We start from the raw sequence: 18,069 nt of genomic DNA on the forward strand, positions 1-18,069 counted from the left end.
CTCTCACCAACTAGAGAGCGGTCCTGACCTCCCTTCTACCTCACTGGGGACACTCAGGCTATCTTTAATTGGACGTAACTGGACTTTGCCTTGCACTAAACGTTATTCCTTTTATCCTGTATCTGTACACTATGGACAGTTTGATCGTAATCATGTATAGTCTTTCCACTGAGTGGGTCGCATGCAGCAAAAACGCTTTTCACGGTACCGCGGTACACGTGACAATAAACCAAACTGAACTAAAAATTCTATATTGCTGTTGTGCTCCGTGTGACAAAACTGAGACCATCAAAACCCACGCAGTCACGGGGACAATAGACAATAGACAATAGGTGCAGGAGGAGGCCATTCGGCCCTTCGAGCCAGCACCGCCATTCAATGTGATCATGGCTGATCATTCTCAATCAGTACCCCGTTCCTGCCTTCTCCCCGTACCCCCTGACTCCGCTATCCTTAAGAGCTCTATCTAGCTCTCTCTTGAATGCAAGGGGAGAAGGTACAAACTCCAGATAGAAAGCATCTGTAGTCAGGATCGAACCTGGGTCCCTGACGCTGTAAAATGTAGCAACTCTACCGCTGTGCACATTCATCTAACAGCACTATGTTGCTGAAGATAGACACAAAATGCTGGAGTAACACAGCAGATCACGTTACTCCAGCATTTTGTGTCTACCTTTGGTATAAACCAGCGTCTGCAGTTCCTTTTTAATACATTTTAGTTCTATGTTGCTGTTGTGCTCCATACGACAACACATGCCCTCTTTATATTGAGATCATTGCTTTGATTCTGTTTCCTAGTGATTTTGATTTTACAATCTCAGGCAGAGCTTGGAATCTTTCCACTTTGTTGCTGACCTCAGACTGACAGCCACTGGAGCCCAGTGAACACGTCAAACATGTGGATAAGGTCATAAGTGATAGGAGCAGAATGAGGCCATTTGGCCCATGAAGTCTACTCCGCCATTCAATCACGGCTGATCTATCTCTCCCTCCTAACCCCATTCTCCTGCCTTCGCCCCATAACCCCTGAGACCCGCACTAATCAAGAATCTATCTGTCTCTGCCTTAAAAAATCCCTTGACTTGGCCTCCACAGCCGTCTGTGGACAAATTATGTGCATTTGGTTAGACTGCTAGACTGCGAGCCTTGGATTCTAGTGTGCTATTTATATATCGTGGGGCAGGTCCCACACACGTTTCAGATCCCCTGTTCCAAACCATTAACATGATGAACTCGGTATTTTTGATTTGTAGAGTAGGTGAAATGTGAAAATCCTTCCAATCTCACGAGGACCCAAGACAGTAAATCAGAGCAAACACAAACTTACAGCCCAGGTTTTGGAAAGCCTGAAGATTGGCGCACTTTGCAGACCAGAGACCACGGCCATGAGAGAATGGAGGTTGTTCAACTCCAGCAGTTTCTGAAAGGAAGAACAAAGTAGAGTCATAAAGTGATAGAGTGACACAGTGTGGAAACAGGCCCTTCGGCCCAACTTGTCCACACCGGCCAACATGACCCAGCTACACTAGTCCCACCTGCCCGTGTTTGGCCCATATCCCTCCAAACATGTCCTATCCATGTACCTGTCTAACTGTTTCTTAAACATGAAGTATATAAAACAACATTTTTAAACATCATCACTTATCAGGTCAGCCAACCTCTACTGCCCACTATGACAGTGAGCTCTCACCATAATGGACCTCTATATTGCAAATTTCATCTGCAGCAGAACGAGGCTCCTGTATCACCTCCCCTCCACCTCCGCCAGTTGCCCGCTGAGCTGGTGCCGTGTGGCAGGAGCGTGTGGTTGCGGGAGGGGAGAGCGCGAGCGGCGTGAGAACCGGGCCCATCCCTGGCCCACCGCGTATAGGGCCGGTGGCACTGCGGCTCCCCGGCTGTGGCATCCCCCCAGTTTAGCCCTCCCCTCCCCAACGCCGCGCTTCTTCCTGCCTGAGGTTAAGCTTTACCCGCCCCCCCCCACTCGGTTGTAATGGACAATCGGCAGTAACGGGCACCATCCATCTTCAGATTGACCGTCGAAGGGGGAAAGAAAGCTGGAGAAGAGGTGGAGGTCAGACAAAGCCTGGCACGGTGCTGATTATGTTTTACTCAAGATTCCAGCATCTGCAGTTCCATGTGTCTTGAGTTTATTGTCATGCAGGCAAATATGGTGAGGTACAGGTAAACTGAGAAGCTGGCTTGTAACAGCATCATGGACTCAGACGTTGACAATCGGGGATAATGGAAGAATGGCGATATATTCCCCAAGTCAGCTTGGAGGGGAATCTGCAGGTGGTGGTGTTGCCAGGAACTGCTGGGGTACATGTCACACAAATTGTATTGACTGAAGAAGGGTCCCAACCCGACTGTTAATCTACCGGATATAGACACAAAATACTGGCGTAACTCAGCGGGACAGGGAGCATCACTGAAGAGAAGGAATGGGTGATGTTTCGGGTCGAGTCGGGTCTGAAGAATACAATACAATACAATACAATATATCTTTATTGTCATTGTACAGGGGTACAACGAGATTGGGAAGGGTCTCGACCCGAAACGTCACCCATTCCTTCTCTCCAGAGATGCTGCCTGACCTGATGAGTTAATAGACATTTTGTGTCTACCTCCTACATTGACATATGAATGGTGTAAAAGAGTGGGAATTCTAATTTTGATCAGAGTTGGGGGCAAGAAGATAGGACAGTACATCACAGAAACAGGCCCTTCGGCCCACAATGTCCATGCTGGACATGATGCCAGGTGAACCTAATCTTTTCTGCCTGCACATGATCCCTCTGTTCCTTGCTTATCCTTTCCAAAAGCCTTTTAAATGGCACCGCATTGCTGCTGCTCCACATGGATGTCCTTAACCATGACTTGGGTGCTCATTTCTTAACTTGTTCCAAAACATGGTAATCCAACGCCTCAGTGCTTCCTGCCTCCCATTCAAATACATTTTTAAAAGCTTCATCCAATCTATTTTTTTAATCCTTCCTTAATTTCATCCCCCCAAATTTCTACAGCCTCTACCAGTCCCACAGGCATTCTCGCTCCCTATCTTCAAGTCTAGCTTAGTTTTAGTTTGGTTTAGAAATACAGCACGGAAAACAGGTCCTTCGGCCCACCGAGTCCGCACCCACTAGCGATTCCTGCACATTTACACTATACTACACACACTGGGGACAATTTTACATTTTTACATTTACACCAAGCCAATTAACCTACAAACCTGTACGTCTTTGGAGTGTGGGAGGACACCGAAGATTTTGGGAAAAAACCCTCGCAGGTCACGCAGGGAGAATGTACAAACTCTGTGCAGACAAGCACCCATGGTCAGGATGGAAGCCGGGTCTCTGGCGTTGTAAAGCAATAACTCTACTGCTGAGCCACCGTGCTGCCCTTCCAGTGTATTCATCACTCCACTGTCAGTTGCTTTTGTCCTCAATGGAGGATCATCATCTTACAGAAGGCGCTCCTTAAAATATCTCTTTTCAATCAAACCTTTTGCCAATTCTCCTGTCTAATGTTTTAAAAAGACACAAAGTGCTGGAGTGACTTAGTGGGTCAGGCAGCATGTGTGGAGAACATGGGGAGGTGATGTTTCAGGTTGGGACCCTTCTTGATAAATTGTAGTAGGAGGGAGAAAGCTGCAAGAGGCAGGGTCCGGACAAGGCCTGACAAGTGATAGGTGGATACAGGTAAAGGGGGTTGATTGGCTGAAGGGTTGGGCAAACGGCAGAGATGAAAAGACAAAAAGTGTGAGATAAAGATCGAAGAGTCGTGAAATGTGAAGCCAGAGGTGGAAGGGAATGTCTCCTTCCAAAGGCTTGATGTCAAGTTCATTTAGTGATTCCCAAATTAGTCCCAGAAAATATGCACCAGATTTGGAAACAGGTACTGAGATGGGAAAAGATTAGTTCAGCCGTGACTAGAAATCCTAGAAACGGGATGAGGAGGAATTTCTTTAGTCAGATGTCTCTTATATGCCCCATAAAATGGTCAAGCCCATCATTCTGAGGAGTAACTTCAAATGTCCAAAATAAATTCTTTAGTCAGAAGGTGATAAATCTGTGGAGTTCTTTGCCACAGACGGCCGTGGAGGCCAAGTCAATGGATATTTTTAAGGCGAAGATTGATAGATTCTTGATTAGTACGGGTGTCAGGGGTTATGGGGAGGAGGCAGGAGGCAGGAGAATGGGGTTGAGGGGGAGAGATAGATCAGCAGGAATCAGCAGGATCCCAGGAATGAGTGGGTTAACATATGATGAGCATTTGTCGGCACTGGGCCTGTACTCGCTGGAGTTTAGAAAGATGAGGGGGGACCTAAATGAAACTTACAGAACTGCAAAAGGCCTGGATAGAGTGGACGTAGAGAGGATGCTTCCACTAGTGGGAGTGTCTAGGACTGGAGGCCACAGCCTCAGATTAAAAGGACGTGCCTGTAGAAAGGAGATGAGGAATTTCTTTAGTCAGAGGGTGGTGAATCTGTGGAATTCATTGCCATAGAGGGCTGTGGAGGCCAAGTCAGTGGATATTTTTAAGGTGAAGATTGATAGATTCTTGATTAGTGCGGGTGTCAGGGGTTATGGGGAGAAGGCAGGAGGCAGGAGAAAGGGGTTGAGGGGGAGAGATAGATCAGCCATGATTGAATGGCGGAGTGGACTCGATGGGCCGAATGGCCTAATTCTGCTCCTAGAACCTGTGGACTTATTTCATGGAATCCAAAATATTCTCAGCACGAGAGAGAGCATTTGCCTACCTTGGCGAGTTTTATAAAGTGGCTCAATATTTCCGCTCGTATTTTCAACGTCTGAGCGGTCAGGATCTCTCGAACAATCCAGAAACTGACCTGCCAGGAACACAAAGGTCGGTCACATTTAGTGAAGCTGAAGGGGTGAAGCATTTTATCCCACTGAACGCACGAGAGCATGACCGCGTTGAGCATGACCTCAATAACATTTTATTTTAGCAGATTTTTTTCACCCAACTTAAACTTATTGGACTAAATTGAACATTTCTAAATTTCAGAGATACACAAAGCTCTTGGCAGCTCGCAATGCCTCAGAGCCTGGCTCAGCCATGTCCAGCTGTCAGGGCTGGAGGAGGGTTGCCTCTGGCCATGTGCTGATTCATCATCTTCTTCTTCTTCTTCTTGCGTTTGAGGCAGCAGAAGTTATGAAGCCGCTTCTGCTTCTGCTGTCTCCGTTTGTTGTCGTTCGCCTGATTGAGGTCAGTTGACAGGGCTCACCACGGGGTGGCCGACAACCTGAGCCCCGCTGATTCATCACTGCTGGAACATTCTCTGCCACAGAGGGTAGTTGAGGCCAGTTCATTGGCTATATTTAAGAGGGAGTTAGATGTGGCCCTTATGGCTAAAGGGATCAGGGGGTATGGAGAGAAGGCAGGTACAGGTTACTGAGTTGGATGATCAGCCATGATGATATTGAATGGCGGAATAAGAAAATAATATAAGAAAATAACTGCAGATGCTGGTACAAATCGATTCATTCACAAAATGCTGGAGTAACTTAGCGGGTCAGGCAGCATCTCGGGAGAGAAGGAATGGGTGACGTTTCGGGTCGGGACCCTTCTTCAGACTGATGTCAGGGGGGCGGGACAAAGGAAGGATATAGGTGGAGACAGGAAGATAGAGGGAGATCTGGGAAGGGGGAGGGGACGGGAGGGACAGAGGAATTATCTAAAGTTGGAGAAGTCGATGTTCATACCACTGGGCTGCAAACTGCCCAGGCGAAATATGAGGTGCTGTTCATCCAATTTCCGGTGGGCATATTGAATGGCGGTGCAGTCTCGAAGGGCCGAATGGCCTACACCTGCACCTACTTTCTATGTTTCTATAAGACTGCTCGACGAACCTTCTGCAACTCTGTCAGTACCAGAAGGTGGCAACTCTCTGCGTACTGCCCAGGTGCGGTCTGCTGCATGATTTGTATACAACAACAAAGCATCTCACTGTCTCTGGGCACATGTGACAATAAAGCATCACTGATTGTTCTCTCAGCCTTGAGGAGCAGCAGTGTTGAGGGTCAGGGTGGAGGAAATGTGATCAATTCTAAACGACTGAGGTGTGCCGGTCAGAAACACTCAACTACAAACACAGCAGGTAATGTGGAAGTTAATTTTGCGTCTATCTTCGATTTAAACCAGCATCTGCAGTTCTTTCCTACACATGGTGAGAGTTCATGTTCTGGATTATTAAGGGGTTGGACATGTTAGAGGCAGGAAACATGTTCCCGATGTTAGGGGAGTCCCGAACCAGGGGCCACAGTTTAAGAATAAGGGGCAGACCATTTAGAACGGAAATGAGGAAAAACTTTTTCAGTCAGAGAGTTGTGAAGCTGTGGAATTCTCTGCCTCAGAAGGCAGTGGAGGCCAATTCTCTGGATGTTCTCAAGAAAGAGTTGGATAGGGCTCTTAATGATAGCGGAGTCAAGGGATATGGGGGGAAGGCAGGAACCGGGAACTGATTGTGCATGATTAGCCATGATCACGGTGAATGGTGGTGCTGGATCAAAGGCCCGAATGGCCTCCTCCTGCGCCTATTGTCTACTGTCAAAGGTCTGCCATTGGAACTGGTTTAGGTTTATTAATGTCACGTGACCCAAGGTACAGCGAAAAGCTTTGTTTTGCATGCTATCCAATAAGATCAGATAATACTACACATAAATACAATCAAAAAGTCAAGTACAAAAAGTAGAGCAAAGGGGAAGATACAGAGTGCAGAATATAGTTCTCAGCATTGTAGCGCACCAGTTCCAGAGACAAAGTCCAATGTCCGCAATGGGGTAGAGGTGAATTGGACAGTACCCTGGCTTATGTAAGGACCGTTCAGAAACCTGACAACAGAGGGGAAGAAGCTGTTCCTGAGTCTGGTGGTGTACGCTTGCAAGCTCAGTTAGTTTAGTTTAGTTTAGTTTATTGTCACGTGTACCGACAGACCTTCGACGGGTTGGAGATTATGATCTCGTTGCCATGACTTGCAGAACATGCTCATAGGGCCTCTTGCCCTCCTCCAGTTCCTATTACACCCCCCAGCCTGAATCTTGCATAGCAACGAATAATCCATGTGTAGGCCCATGTGAACGAGACTTCACTAATGTTCAATCGCACACTCGTTACTGACCCCGTTTAAATGGCTCATCCATTGTATATGGGGATGCCCATAGAAACATAGAAACATAGAAAATAGGTGCAGGAGGAGGCGATTCGGCCCTTCGAGCCAGCACCACCATTCATTGTGATCATGGCTGATCATCCACAATCAATAACCTGTGCGTGCCTTCTCCCTTGATTCCGCTAGCTCCTAGAGCTCTATCTAACTCTCTTTTAAATTCATCCAGTGAATTGGCCTCCACTGCCTTCTGTGGCAGAGAATTCCACAAATTCACAACTCTCTGGGTGAAAAGATTCTTCCTCATCTCAGTTTTAAATGGCCTCCCCTTTATTCTTAGGCTGTGGCCCCTGGTTCTGGACTCCCCCAACATTGGGAACATGTTTCCTGCATCTAGCTTGTCCAGTCCTTTTATAATTTTATATGTTTCTATAAGATCCCCTCTCATCCTTCTAAACTCCAGTGAATGCAAGCCCAGTCTTTCAATCTTTCCTCATATGACAGTCCCGCCATCCCGGGGATTAACCTCGTGAACCTACGCTGCACTGCCTCATTAGCAAGAACGTCCTTCCTCAAATTAGGAGACCAAAACTGCACACAATACTCCAGATGTGGTCTCACCAGGGCTCTGCACAACTGCAGGGCGTCACTAACATTACTCGCTCAGGGACTGGTGATCTCAGGAATCCCCTATCCTGAAGGGTTGCGCAGCCTGGATCACTCGAGGCGTTTAAAGGAAAGATCAGGGAAGTGAGGGAGGACAGACACAAAATGATGGAGTAACTTAGCGGGACAGGCAGCATTTCTGGAGACTCAAGTCTGAAGATGGTTCAGTGGCCTGACAACAGCTGGGAAGAAACTGTCCCCAATGGAGAGGTGAATGGAACTGTTGGGAGAGGGGTGGGGGGAGTGAATTAATAAAGGGCAGCTCATCACCTTCAATCTGGCACCAGTATTGAAGATGATCTTTCTTTCTATCTTCGGTTCAAACCAGCATCTGCAGTTCCTTCCTACACCGGGAAGTGAGGGAGATGGGTATCTAGCACAGAAGAGGAAATGACCTGGGCCTGTACTCGCTGGAGTTTAGAAGAATGAGGGGGGGCCTCATTGAAACGTACAGAATAGTGAAAGGCCTGGATAGAGTGGATGAGGCGAGGATGTTTCCACTAGAGGGAGAGTCTAGGACTGGAGGTCATAGCATCAGAATTAAAGGATGTTCTTTTAGGAAAGAGATGAGGAGAAATTTCTTTAGTCAGAGGGTGGTGAATCCGTGGAATTATTTGCCACTGAAGGCTGTAGAGGCCAAGTCAGTGGGTATTTTTAAGGCAGAGATCGATAGATTCTTGATTAGCACAGATGTCAGGGGTTATGGGGACAATAGACAATAGACAATAGGTGCAGGACGACGAGAGTTCCCTCCACTGCCTTCTGAGGCAAAGAATTTCACAGATTTACAACTCTCTGACTGAAAATGTTTTTCCTCATCTCAGTTCTAAATGGCCTACCCCTTATTCTTAAACTGTGGCCCCTTGTTCTGGACTCCCCCAACATTGGGAACATGTTTCCTGCCTCTAACGTGTCCAACCCCTTAATAATCTTATACGTTTCGATAAGATCTCTCATCCTTCTAAATTCCAGTGTATACAAGCCTAGTCGCTCCAGTCTTTCAACATATGACAGTCCCGCCATTCTGGGAATTAACCTGGTAAACCTACGCTGCACGCCCTCAATAGCAAGAATATCCTTCCTCAAATTTGGAGACCAAAACTGTCAAATTTGGAGACCAAAACTGTCAAATTTGGAGACCAAAACTAAGAAGGCAGGAGAATGTTTTTTGGAGGAAGAGATAGAACAGCCATGATTGAATGGTGGAATAGACGTGATGGGCCGAATGGCCTGATTCAGCTCATATGACCTTATGACTTCCAGGGTTGATCAACAATGAACATATTGATTGACAGTGCAGGCATGAGGGGCCGAATGGCCATCTCCCACTCCTGTCTTCTTGTCTTCTTGTCATCTCACCTGATTGAACCTTCTGGTGAACGCAACGATGTTTGGCGCCAGGATGTGTTTGTCTTTCTTGTTCCATCCGCAGCTACTTAGTTCCTGCAAGATAATAAATAATAATTATTTATATCATTAGATAATAATTATGAGAAGATCATTCTAAATAATTATTCAGCATCCTGCTTACATTTTTCCGGGAAATGAGACTGCAGTCTGGACACATTGCAATGAATCATAAAATAATTCAGCACGAAACGAGGCCCTTGGGCCCAACTTGCCCATGCCGACTAAGATGCCCCATCCACACTAGTCCCATTTGCCTGCATTTGGCCCATATCCTTGTGAAACGATTCTGTCATATAAGTGTCCAAATGTCTTTTAAATAGTGTTATAGCAGTTGCCTCAACTGCCTCCTTTAGACTGGAGCGATTAAGCTTGTAAACACTGGAATTTAGAAGGATGAGAGGAGATCTTATCGAAACGTATAAGATTATTAAGGGGTTGGACACGTTAGAGGCAGGAAACATGTTCCCAATGTTGGGGGAGTCCAGAACAAGGGGCCACAGTTTAAGAATAAGGGGTAGGCCATTTAGAACGGAGATGAGGAAAATCTTTTTCAGTCAGAGAGTTGTGAATCTGTAGAATTCCTCTGCCTCAGAAGGCAGTGGAGGCCAATTCTCTGAATGCATTCAAGAGAGAGCTAGATAGAGCTCTTAAGGATAGAGGAGTCAGGGGGTATGGGGAGAAGGCAGGAACGGGGTACTGATTGAGAATGATCAGCCATGATCACATTGAATGGCGGTGCTGGCTCGAAGGGCCGAATGGCCTCCTCCTGCACCTATTGTCTATTGTCTATTGACTTTAGAGATACAAAGCGTAAATAGGCCCTTCTGTCCTACGGAAACCGCGCCGACCAGCGATCACCCCGTACACTAACACTATCCTACACACGAGGGACAATTTACAATTTTTACCGAAGCCATTTAACCTGCAAACCTGTACGTCTCTGGAGTGTGGGAGGAAACCTGAGCACCCGGTGAAAACCCACGCAGGTCACAGGAGAACGTACAAACTCCGTACAGGTAGCACCCGTAGTCAGGATCGAACCCGAGTCTCGGGCGCTGTAAGACAGCAACTCTACTGCTGCGCCACCGTGCCGCCCTGTAAAGTCCTACATTGTCCCAACATGCCTGGGGCTGATCACCTTGGAGACCTGCTGTGGATATGGGCAGAGACCGGCCCAAGACTTGCACCATCTCCCCTGGATTTACAAGGGCCAGCAAGATCTCACCAGACGCTGCCAGAATCCCTGACTCTTCCCCTGCCCCGCCCTTCACGAAGAAAAGAGAACTCTTCCCAGGGCCTCTCCAGGATGGTTCACGTTGGCACACTGGACCGCAGCAAGGTGCCTGTCTCCGCCACTCCGCCTTTCGTGGATCTGAAGCCCATCGGCAGCTCTTTCCACCCACCCACAACACTCTGAGTGAAAAGGTCACCCTCAGGTCTCTATTAATTCTTACCCCTCTCATCTTAAACCAATGCCCTCTGGTTCTGGACTCACCTACCCTGGGTAAAATACCATGATTGTATGACCTGCTGAGTTACTCCAGCACTTTGTGTCTTTTTTTGTCTGTTAACTACCATCTGCAGTTCCTTATTTCGACATCACGTTATACACCTCTGTAAGGACACCCCTCAACAATGGCAGCATTGGTCAAAGGCATTGCACCTGAATGAACTGCAATAGGGCATAAATTATCCCAGCAATTGGCACTGACAAAAGTAAATGGAGCAAATGTGAAGAAACTAGAGGGACATTTTCTGTTGACTGAAAATCTCTCATGCTATTAATCCAGTGTCAAGATAATCCAGTGTCAAGCAGTCAGGCATGGCCCTAGTTTGTTAGGCCTGTATTCCTTTTCCTCTTCCTGAAACTATATTAAAGACCATCTGCTTGAGATATCCTTTCTTTGTGCTATTTTGAATTGATGAATTGGTTGCTGTCTGTTAGAGAAGGATTTCAGCTTTGAATCCTGGTGCCTGATTAATGGTGATGAGCTGGTGATTATTAATACTCCACATCCAACCCCCCCACACACCCCCCACACCCTACCACCCCCTACCCCCCCTGGGGCCTGTGTCTGTGGGGCCCGCGGCTGGGGGCTGGGTCTGTGGGGCCCGTGGCTGGGGCCTGGGTCTGTGGGGCCCGTGGCTGGGGCCTGGGTCTGTGGGGCCCACGGCTGGGGCCTGGGTCTGAGGAGGCCGTGGCTGGGGCCTGGGTCTGTGGGGCCCACGGCTGGGGCCTGGGTCTGTGGGGCCCACGGCTGGGGCCTGGGTCTGTGGGGCCCGTGGCTGGGGCCTGGGTCTGAGGAGGCCGTGGCTGGGGCCTGGGTCTGTGGGGCCCGTGGCTGGGGCCTGGGTCTGAGGAGGCCGTAGCTGGGGCCTGGGTCGGCACCACGGGATCATCCAGAGAGGACCCGGCGGCGATAGTGGTGAGGTCGGCGCGGCGGTCGATGGTGGCGCCGACTGATGGACGAGGACGGAACATGTGGAAGTGAGGACGCCGCCGCCAGGGGAAGGAACAAAGGAGGACCCTGCGTGGGGGGACGGGGGTGGGGGGGGAGAACAGTGGAGGAGCCATCTTTGTAACTTTGTAAGGACCCTTTATGTGGCAACTATTTGCATACCTTGGGCAATGCAAGCAAAGACTTTCACTGTGACAATAAAGCATTCATTTAAAGCCTCCACATCCTCCCTATAACGTGGCAACTAGAGCAGCACACAATACTCCAAATCTGGCTGTCCTATAAAACTGGATTATGACTTCTTGATTCCTGTACTCCATGCCCGACCATTGACGGCAAGCACACTAGATGCCTGCTTTACCACGACACCATTGGCCTGGTGTTGTTGGCCGAAGGAGCTGCAACTGTGGTACCAGAGCATTGAACCACATTGGAGCAACAGTGACATTCACATCGATCCCTCATCTGGAGACTGCTTTAGTTCTGTCCTCAGTCACAGATTCCATTCTGCCTTTTTAAACGTGGCTTTCTGGTGTTTAATCCAAGATTTAAAGCACTAGTTTAGTTTAGAGATACAGCGCGGAAACAGGCTCATATAGTCCATGCCAATCAGCTATTCCCACACACTAACCCGATCTCACACACACTGGGGACAATTTACAATTATACCAGAGCCAATTAACCGACAAGCCTGTACGTCTTTGGAGCATGAGGGGAAACCGCAGCACCCGGAGAAAACCCACGCAGGTCACGGGGAGAACGTACAAACTCCGTACAGACAGCACCCGTAAAACTGAGGTGAGAAGCAACTTTTTCACCCAGAGAGTTGTGAATTTGTGGAATCCTCTGCCACAGAGGGCAGTGGAGGCAAATTCACTGGATGAATTTAAAAGAGAGTTAGAGAGAGCTCTAGGGGCTAGCAGAATCAAGGGATATGGGGAGAAGGCAGGCACGGGTTACTGATTGTAGATGATCAGCCATGATCTCAACGAATGGCGGTGCAGGCTCGAAGGGCCAAATAGCCTCCTCCTGCACCTATTTTCTATGTTTCTATGGGTCTATGTAGTCAGGATGGAACTTGAGTCTCTGGTACTGTACCGCTGTGCCACCGTGCTGCCTCAACTAGTTTTGGAGTAGATATTTGCCCTGTGTGGAAGGGTACTCTATGGCAGGTTTCTGCAATTTGATTCCTTCAACAGAACGTCATTTCAGAAACAGTTCCACTCACCCGCTACCTTACTGAGCACTTAGCAGACGCAAACGGACAGAAATCTGCCTCTCCGTTTGTGTTGGAGAGTTTCCACAGAACCAATTATATTTTTTTAAATTCTAACTGCAACGAGATAAAGGGGTGCTGTGGAAGTGAAGGCACTTTGCAAGTTCCGAGCAAACAGGTGGAACTTCAGTTCATGTCCTGGAGTTCACTTTGCTAAGACTTGATGTTGTTTTTCTACGTCTGAATTGTCAATGAAAATAACATATTTCACAGTCTCTGGCCATTCCAGTGCATTTCACAGCCAATGCAGGACTTTTAAAATGAAGTCATGGATGTAACAAAGGAAATGAGGCGAACTATTTTGCAAAGCCAGCTTTCCATTAACGAGATTTATTTTTATTAAATCACTTTGGTCAAGTGTTCTGCAAACATGGCCCTCTGACAATGCAGCATTCCTGCCGCATTGTGTCAGCCTAGATGTTTGTGATCCAGCTTGTAATGCGTGATGAAGCCATCATGAACCATCAGGCTCAGAGCAAGGGATGTCACCGAGCCAGTCTTAGTTCATAAGGTCATAAGTTCATAAGTGAAAGGAGCAAAATTAGGCCATTCGGCCCATCAAGTCTACTCCACCATTCAATCATGGTTGATCTATCTCTCCCTCTCAACCCCATTCTCTTGCCCTCTCCCCATAACCCCTGACCCCATAACCACTGACACCGTAACCCCTGACACCCCTGACACCAAGGTGGTGCAGCGGTAGAGTTGCTGCCTTACAGCGCTTGCAGCGCCAGCGACTAGGGTTCCATCCCAACTACGGGTGCTGTCTGTACGGAGTTTGTACGTTCTCCTCGTGACCACGTGGGTTTTCTCCGAGATCTTCGGTTTCTTCCCACACTCCAAAGACGTACAGGTTTGTAGGTAAATTGTCCCAATTGTGTGTAGGATGGTGTTAATGTGCGGGGATCGCTGGTTGATTCGGACTCGGTGGGCCGAAGGGCCTATTTCTGCACTGTATCTCTAAACTAAACTAAACTAAACTAAACTAAAAGAGTCCCGACCCAAAACATCACCACTCCTTTTTGGGCGGCACGGTGGCACAGCGGTAGAGTTGCTGCCTTGCAGTGCTTGCAGCGCCGGAGACCTGGGTTCGATCCCGACTACGGGTGCCGTCTGTACGGAGTTTGTCCATTCTCTCCGTGACCATGTGAGTTTTCTACGAGATCTTCGGTTTCCTCCCACACTCCAAAGACATACAGGTTTGTAGGTTGTGTAGGGAAAAAAACACAGATGCTGGTTTAAATCGAAGGTAGCACGAAATGCTGGAGTAACTCAGCGGGTCAGGCAGCATCTCTGGAGAGAAGGAATGGGTGACGTTTCGGGTCGAGACCCTTCTTCAGTCTGAAGAAGGGTCTCGACCCGAAAAGTCACCCATTCCTTCTCTCCCGAGATGCTGCCTGACCTGCTGAGTTACTCCAGCATTTCGTGTCTACCGGGTTTGTAGGTTAATTGGTTAATTGACTTGGTATAATTGTAAATTGTCCCTAGTGTGTGTAGGATAGTGTTAATGTGCGGGGATTGCAGGTCGGTGCGGACCCGGTGGGCTGAAGGGCCTGTTTCCGCGCTGTATCTCTAAACTAAACTAAAAGTTAGACTTTACATCACAAATGATTCCTAGCTCAACCCTTCTTTGGAAGGTAGCCCTGCATAATTCTGTTATTCTGTCATTTTTATCGTGTTATGTTTTCTCGATTCTCAGTGAAAGGTTATGGAATGGAAATTAACACCTTCACCAGCCAAGTTTGCTAATTCCACAGGACCACTGAGGGATCTGGGTCTCATGGTGTATAACACTCCAACTTCAAGTTACAACAGCGGAGAATGAGCATCTAAAACCAGTAGGAGCCAACACAATACTTCGGAACTACACGACCAATCCATTGAAAACAAAAGCAGAACCACAAATGGATAAATTAATGGTAGACACAAAATGCTGGAGTAACTCAGCAGGTCAGGCAGCATCTCCGGAGAGAAGGAATGGGTGACGCTTCAGGTCGAGACCCTTCTTCGACCCGAAACGTCACCCATTCCTTCTCTCCAGAGATGCTGCCTGTCCCGCTGAGTTACCCCAGCATTTTGTGTCCAACTTCGATTTAAACCAGCATCTGCAGGTTTTTTTTTCCTATGGATAGATTAATGGATGATGTCACTTTTGTTATGTTTATTAATTATTTTTCCTGCTTTAGACTTCAGAGACACAATGTGGAAACAGACCCTTTGGTCCACCGAGTCTGTGTCAACCAGTGATCACGCCAAACACTAGCACTACGCTACACTAGGGACACAATATACAATTTACAGAAACTGCACACAAGTTCTCTCCTACATACGAGGGGCAATTCACAGAAACCAATTAACCTACAAATCTGTGCATCTTTGGAGTGTGGGAGGAAACCGGAGGGGACAGGGAGAATGTGCAAACTCCGTACAAACAATACCCGTAGTCAGGATCGAACCTGGGTCTCTGGCGCTGTAAAGCAGCAACTCTAACCTGCACCACTGTGCTCCCCCAAAAAGAGAAACTTGTTAACCTCTCCAGGTAATCAGTTAACATCTTGTGACTTTGGGCATTCATTTTCTGAAGGAGATCAGGAAAGCAGCACGAAACAGGAACTAGGGTGCAATTGGAAGAATTGCAAGCCTGGAGAAGGGCCCCGACCTGAAACGTTGCCTATCCACAGAGGCAGCCTGGCCCGCTGAGTTACTCCAATGCTTTTGTGTCTTTTTTTCCACACCAGCATCTGCCTAAACTAGAATGTGAGAGTTGTGCTGTTACATAATGCAAACTCACCACTCCAAAACATCGGCTCACATTGCTGTTGCCACAATCCCAAATGTACTTTGGTTGCCAAGTCAGAATAGCACACTTGGACCAGTACACCATTCATAAGTTCATAAGTTCCAGGAGCAAAATTAGGCCATTCGACCCATCGAGTACACTCTGCCATTCAATCATGGCTGATCTATCTTTCCCCCTCAACCCCTTTCCCCTGCCTTCTCCCCATAACCCCTGACACCCGCACTAATCAAGAATTTATCAATCTTCACCTTAAAAATATCCACTGACTTGGCCTCCACAGCCCTCTATGGCAATGAATTCCACAGATTCACCACACTCTGACTAAAGAAATTCCTCATCTCCTTTCAACAGGCACGTCGTTTTAATCTGAGGCTGTGGCCTCCAGTTCTAGATACTCCCACTAGTGGAAGCATCCTCTCTACGTCCACTCTATCCAGGCCTTTTGCAGTTCTGTAAGTTTCATTTAGGTCCCCCCTCATCTTTCTAAACTCCAGCGAGTACAAGCCCAGTGCCGACAAATGTTCATCATATGTTAACCCACTCATTCCTGGGATCATTCTCGTTAACCCCCTCTGGACCCTCTCCAGAGCCAGCACATCCTTTCTCACATCTGGGACCCAAAACTGCTCACAATACTCCAAATGCCATCTGATCAGTGCCTTACAAAGCCTCGGCATTACATCCCTGTTATTATATTTTAGTTCTCTCGAAATAAATGTTAGAAATAAATTCAGAATAAACTGCCGTGCTGCAATGCACTACTATGCTTTTGTCCCGCCCACCTGTCATCAGTCTGAAGAAGGGTCTCGACCTGAAACGTCACCCATTCCCTCTATCCTGAGATGCTGCCTGACCTGCTGAGTTACTCCAGCATTTTGTGAAATAAATACCTTCGATTTGTACCAGCATCTGCAGTTATTTTCTTACACTTACACATAACAAGAGGAGTTGAGTATAGGAGCAAAGAGGTCCTTCTGCAGTTGTACAGGGCCCTAGTGAGACCGCACCTGGAGTACTGTGTGCAGTTTTGGTCTCCAAATTTGAGGAAGGATATTCTTGCTATTGAGGGCGTGCAGCGCAGGTTTACTAGGTTAATTCCCGGAATGGCGGGACTGTCATATGTTGAAAGACTGGAGCGACTAGGCTTGTATACACTGGAATTTAGAAGGATGAGAGGAGATCTTATCGAAACATATAAGATTATTAAGGGGTTGGACACGTTAGAGGCAGGAAACATGTTCCCAATGTTGGGGGAGTCCAGAACAAGGGGCCACAGTTTAAGAATAAGGGGTAGACCATTTAGAACGGAGATGAGGAAAAACATTTTCAGTCAGAGAGTTGTAAATCTGTGGAATTCTCTGCCTCAGAACGCAGTGGAGGCCAATTCTCTGAATGCATTCAACAGAGAGCTAGATAGAGCTCTTAAGGATAGTGGAGTCAGGGGGTATGGGGAGAAGGCAGGAACGGGGTACTGATTGACTATTGTCTATTGTCTATTGTTGTCCGTACGGAGTTTGCACGTTCTCCCTGTGACCGCGTGGGTTTTCCACAGGTGCTCCGGTTTCCTCCCACACTCCAAAGGCGTGCAGGTTCGCAGGTTCATTGGCTTCTGTGAATTCTCCCTGGTGTGTAGGATGGAACTAGTGTGCAGGTGATCGCGGGTTGGCGTGGACTCAGTGGGCCGAAGGGCCTCATTCCAAGCTGTATCTCTAAACTAGACCACACTCCACACAGGCAGCACTCGAGGTCAGGACTGAACGCGGGTGGGTCTGTGGCACTGTGCAATGGCAGCTCTACACCCACACCACTGTGCTCCCCCAGCAAAACAAAGCCTTTCACTGTAGCTCAGTACACATGACAGTAATAAACCTAAACCTGAACCTAAAGTAATACAGCAGACTCACAATTAACCCATAGCTGATTAGCTGTCAGCTCAGTTAAGCGTGTACTGTTTCCAAGTTAAATGGTCCGGAATTCTGAGTTTAAGAACACTGCATGGAACTGGAGTACAATAGTACTCTGAGTACATTTTATCTCTCTTTGCTTTGTTCTCACCTTCTCCGAGCTGACAATGACCTCGTCTACATTTTCTTTGATCGGCATCTTTTTTGATGTCTTGTTTTTCACACCTTACACTTCCTTATCTCTGTGTCTTCCTCTCCCCTGACTCTCAGTCTGTAGAAGGGTCTCGACCCAAAACGTCACCCATTCCTTCTAACCAGAGATGCTGCCTGTCCCGCTGAGTTACTCCAACGTTTTGTGTCTGTCTTCGGTGCAGTAGTGGTGAATGGCAATGAGGCTTTCACTACAGCAGCGCAGTGCAGGTGCC

The 18,069-nt window shown here is 47.7% G+C and overlaps 1 protein-coding gene across 3 annotated transcripts in view; it reads right to left on the minus strand.

Annotated features, from left to right (window-relative positions):
* The window catches only part of ralgps1 (Ral GEF with PH domain and SH3 binding motif 1), a 714,125-nt gene that overhangs the window by 493,760 nt on the left and 202,296 nt on the right, over nt 1-18,069 (minus strand). For all 3 annotated transcript variants that reach the window (XM_078426449.1, XM_078426450.1, XM_078426448.1), the window contains 3 exons: nt 9,155-9,238; nt 4,760-4,849; nt 1,328-1,420 (listed from right to left, as the gene is read on the minus strand). In XM_078426449.1, the coding sequence (XP_078282575.1) occupies nt 1,328-1,420; nt 4,760-4,849; nt 9,155-9,238 (267 nt within the window). The remainder of the gene's footprint in view (nt 1-1,327; nt 1,421-4,759; nt 4,850-9,154; nt 9,239-18,069) is intronic.

The sequence above is a fragment of the Rhinoraja longicauda genome, chromosome 31, assembly GCF_053455715.1.
Source record: "Rhinoraja longicauda isolate Sanriku21f chromosome 31, sRhiLon1.1, whole genome shotgun sequence".
Classification (NCBI taxonomy): Eukaryota; Metazoa; Chordata; class Chondrichthyes; order Rajiformes; family Arhynchobatidae; genus Rhinoraja; species Rhinoraja longicauda.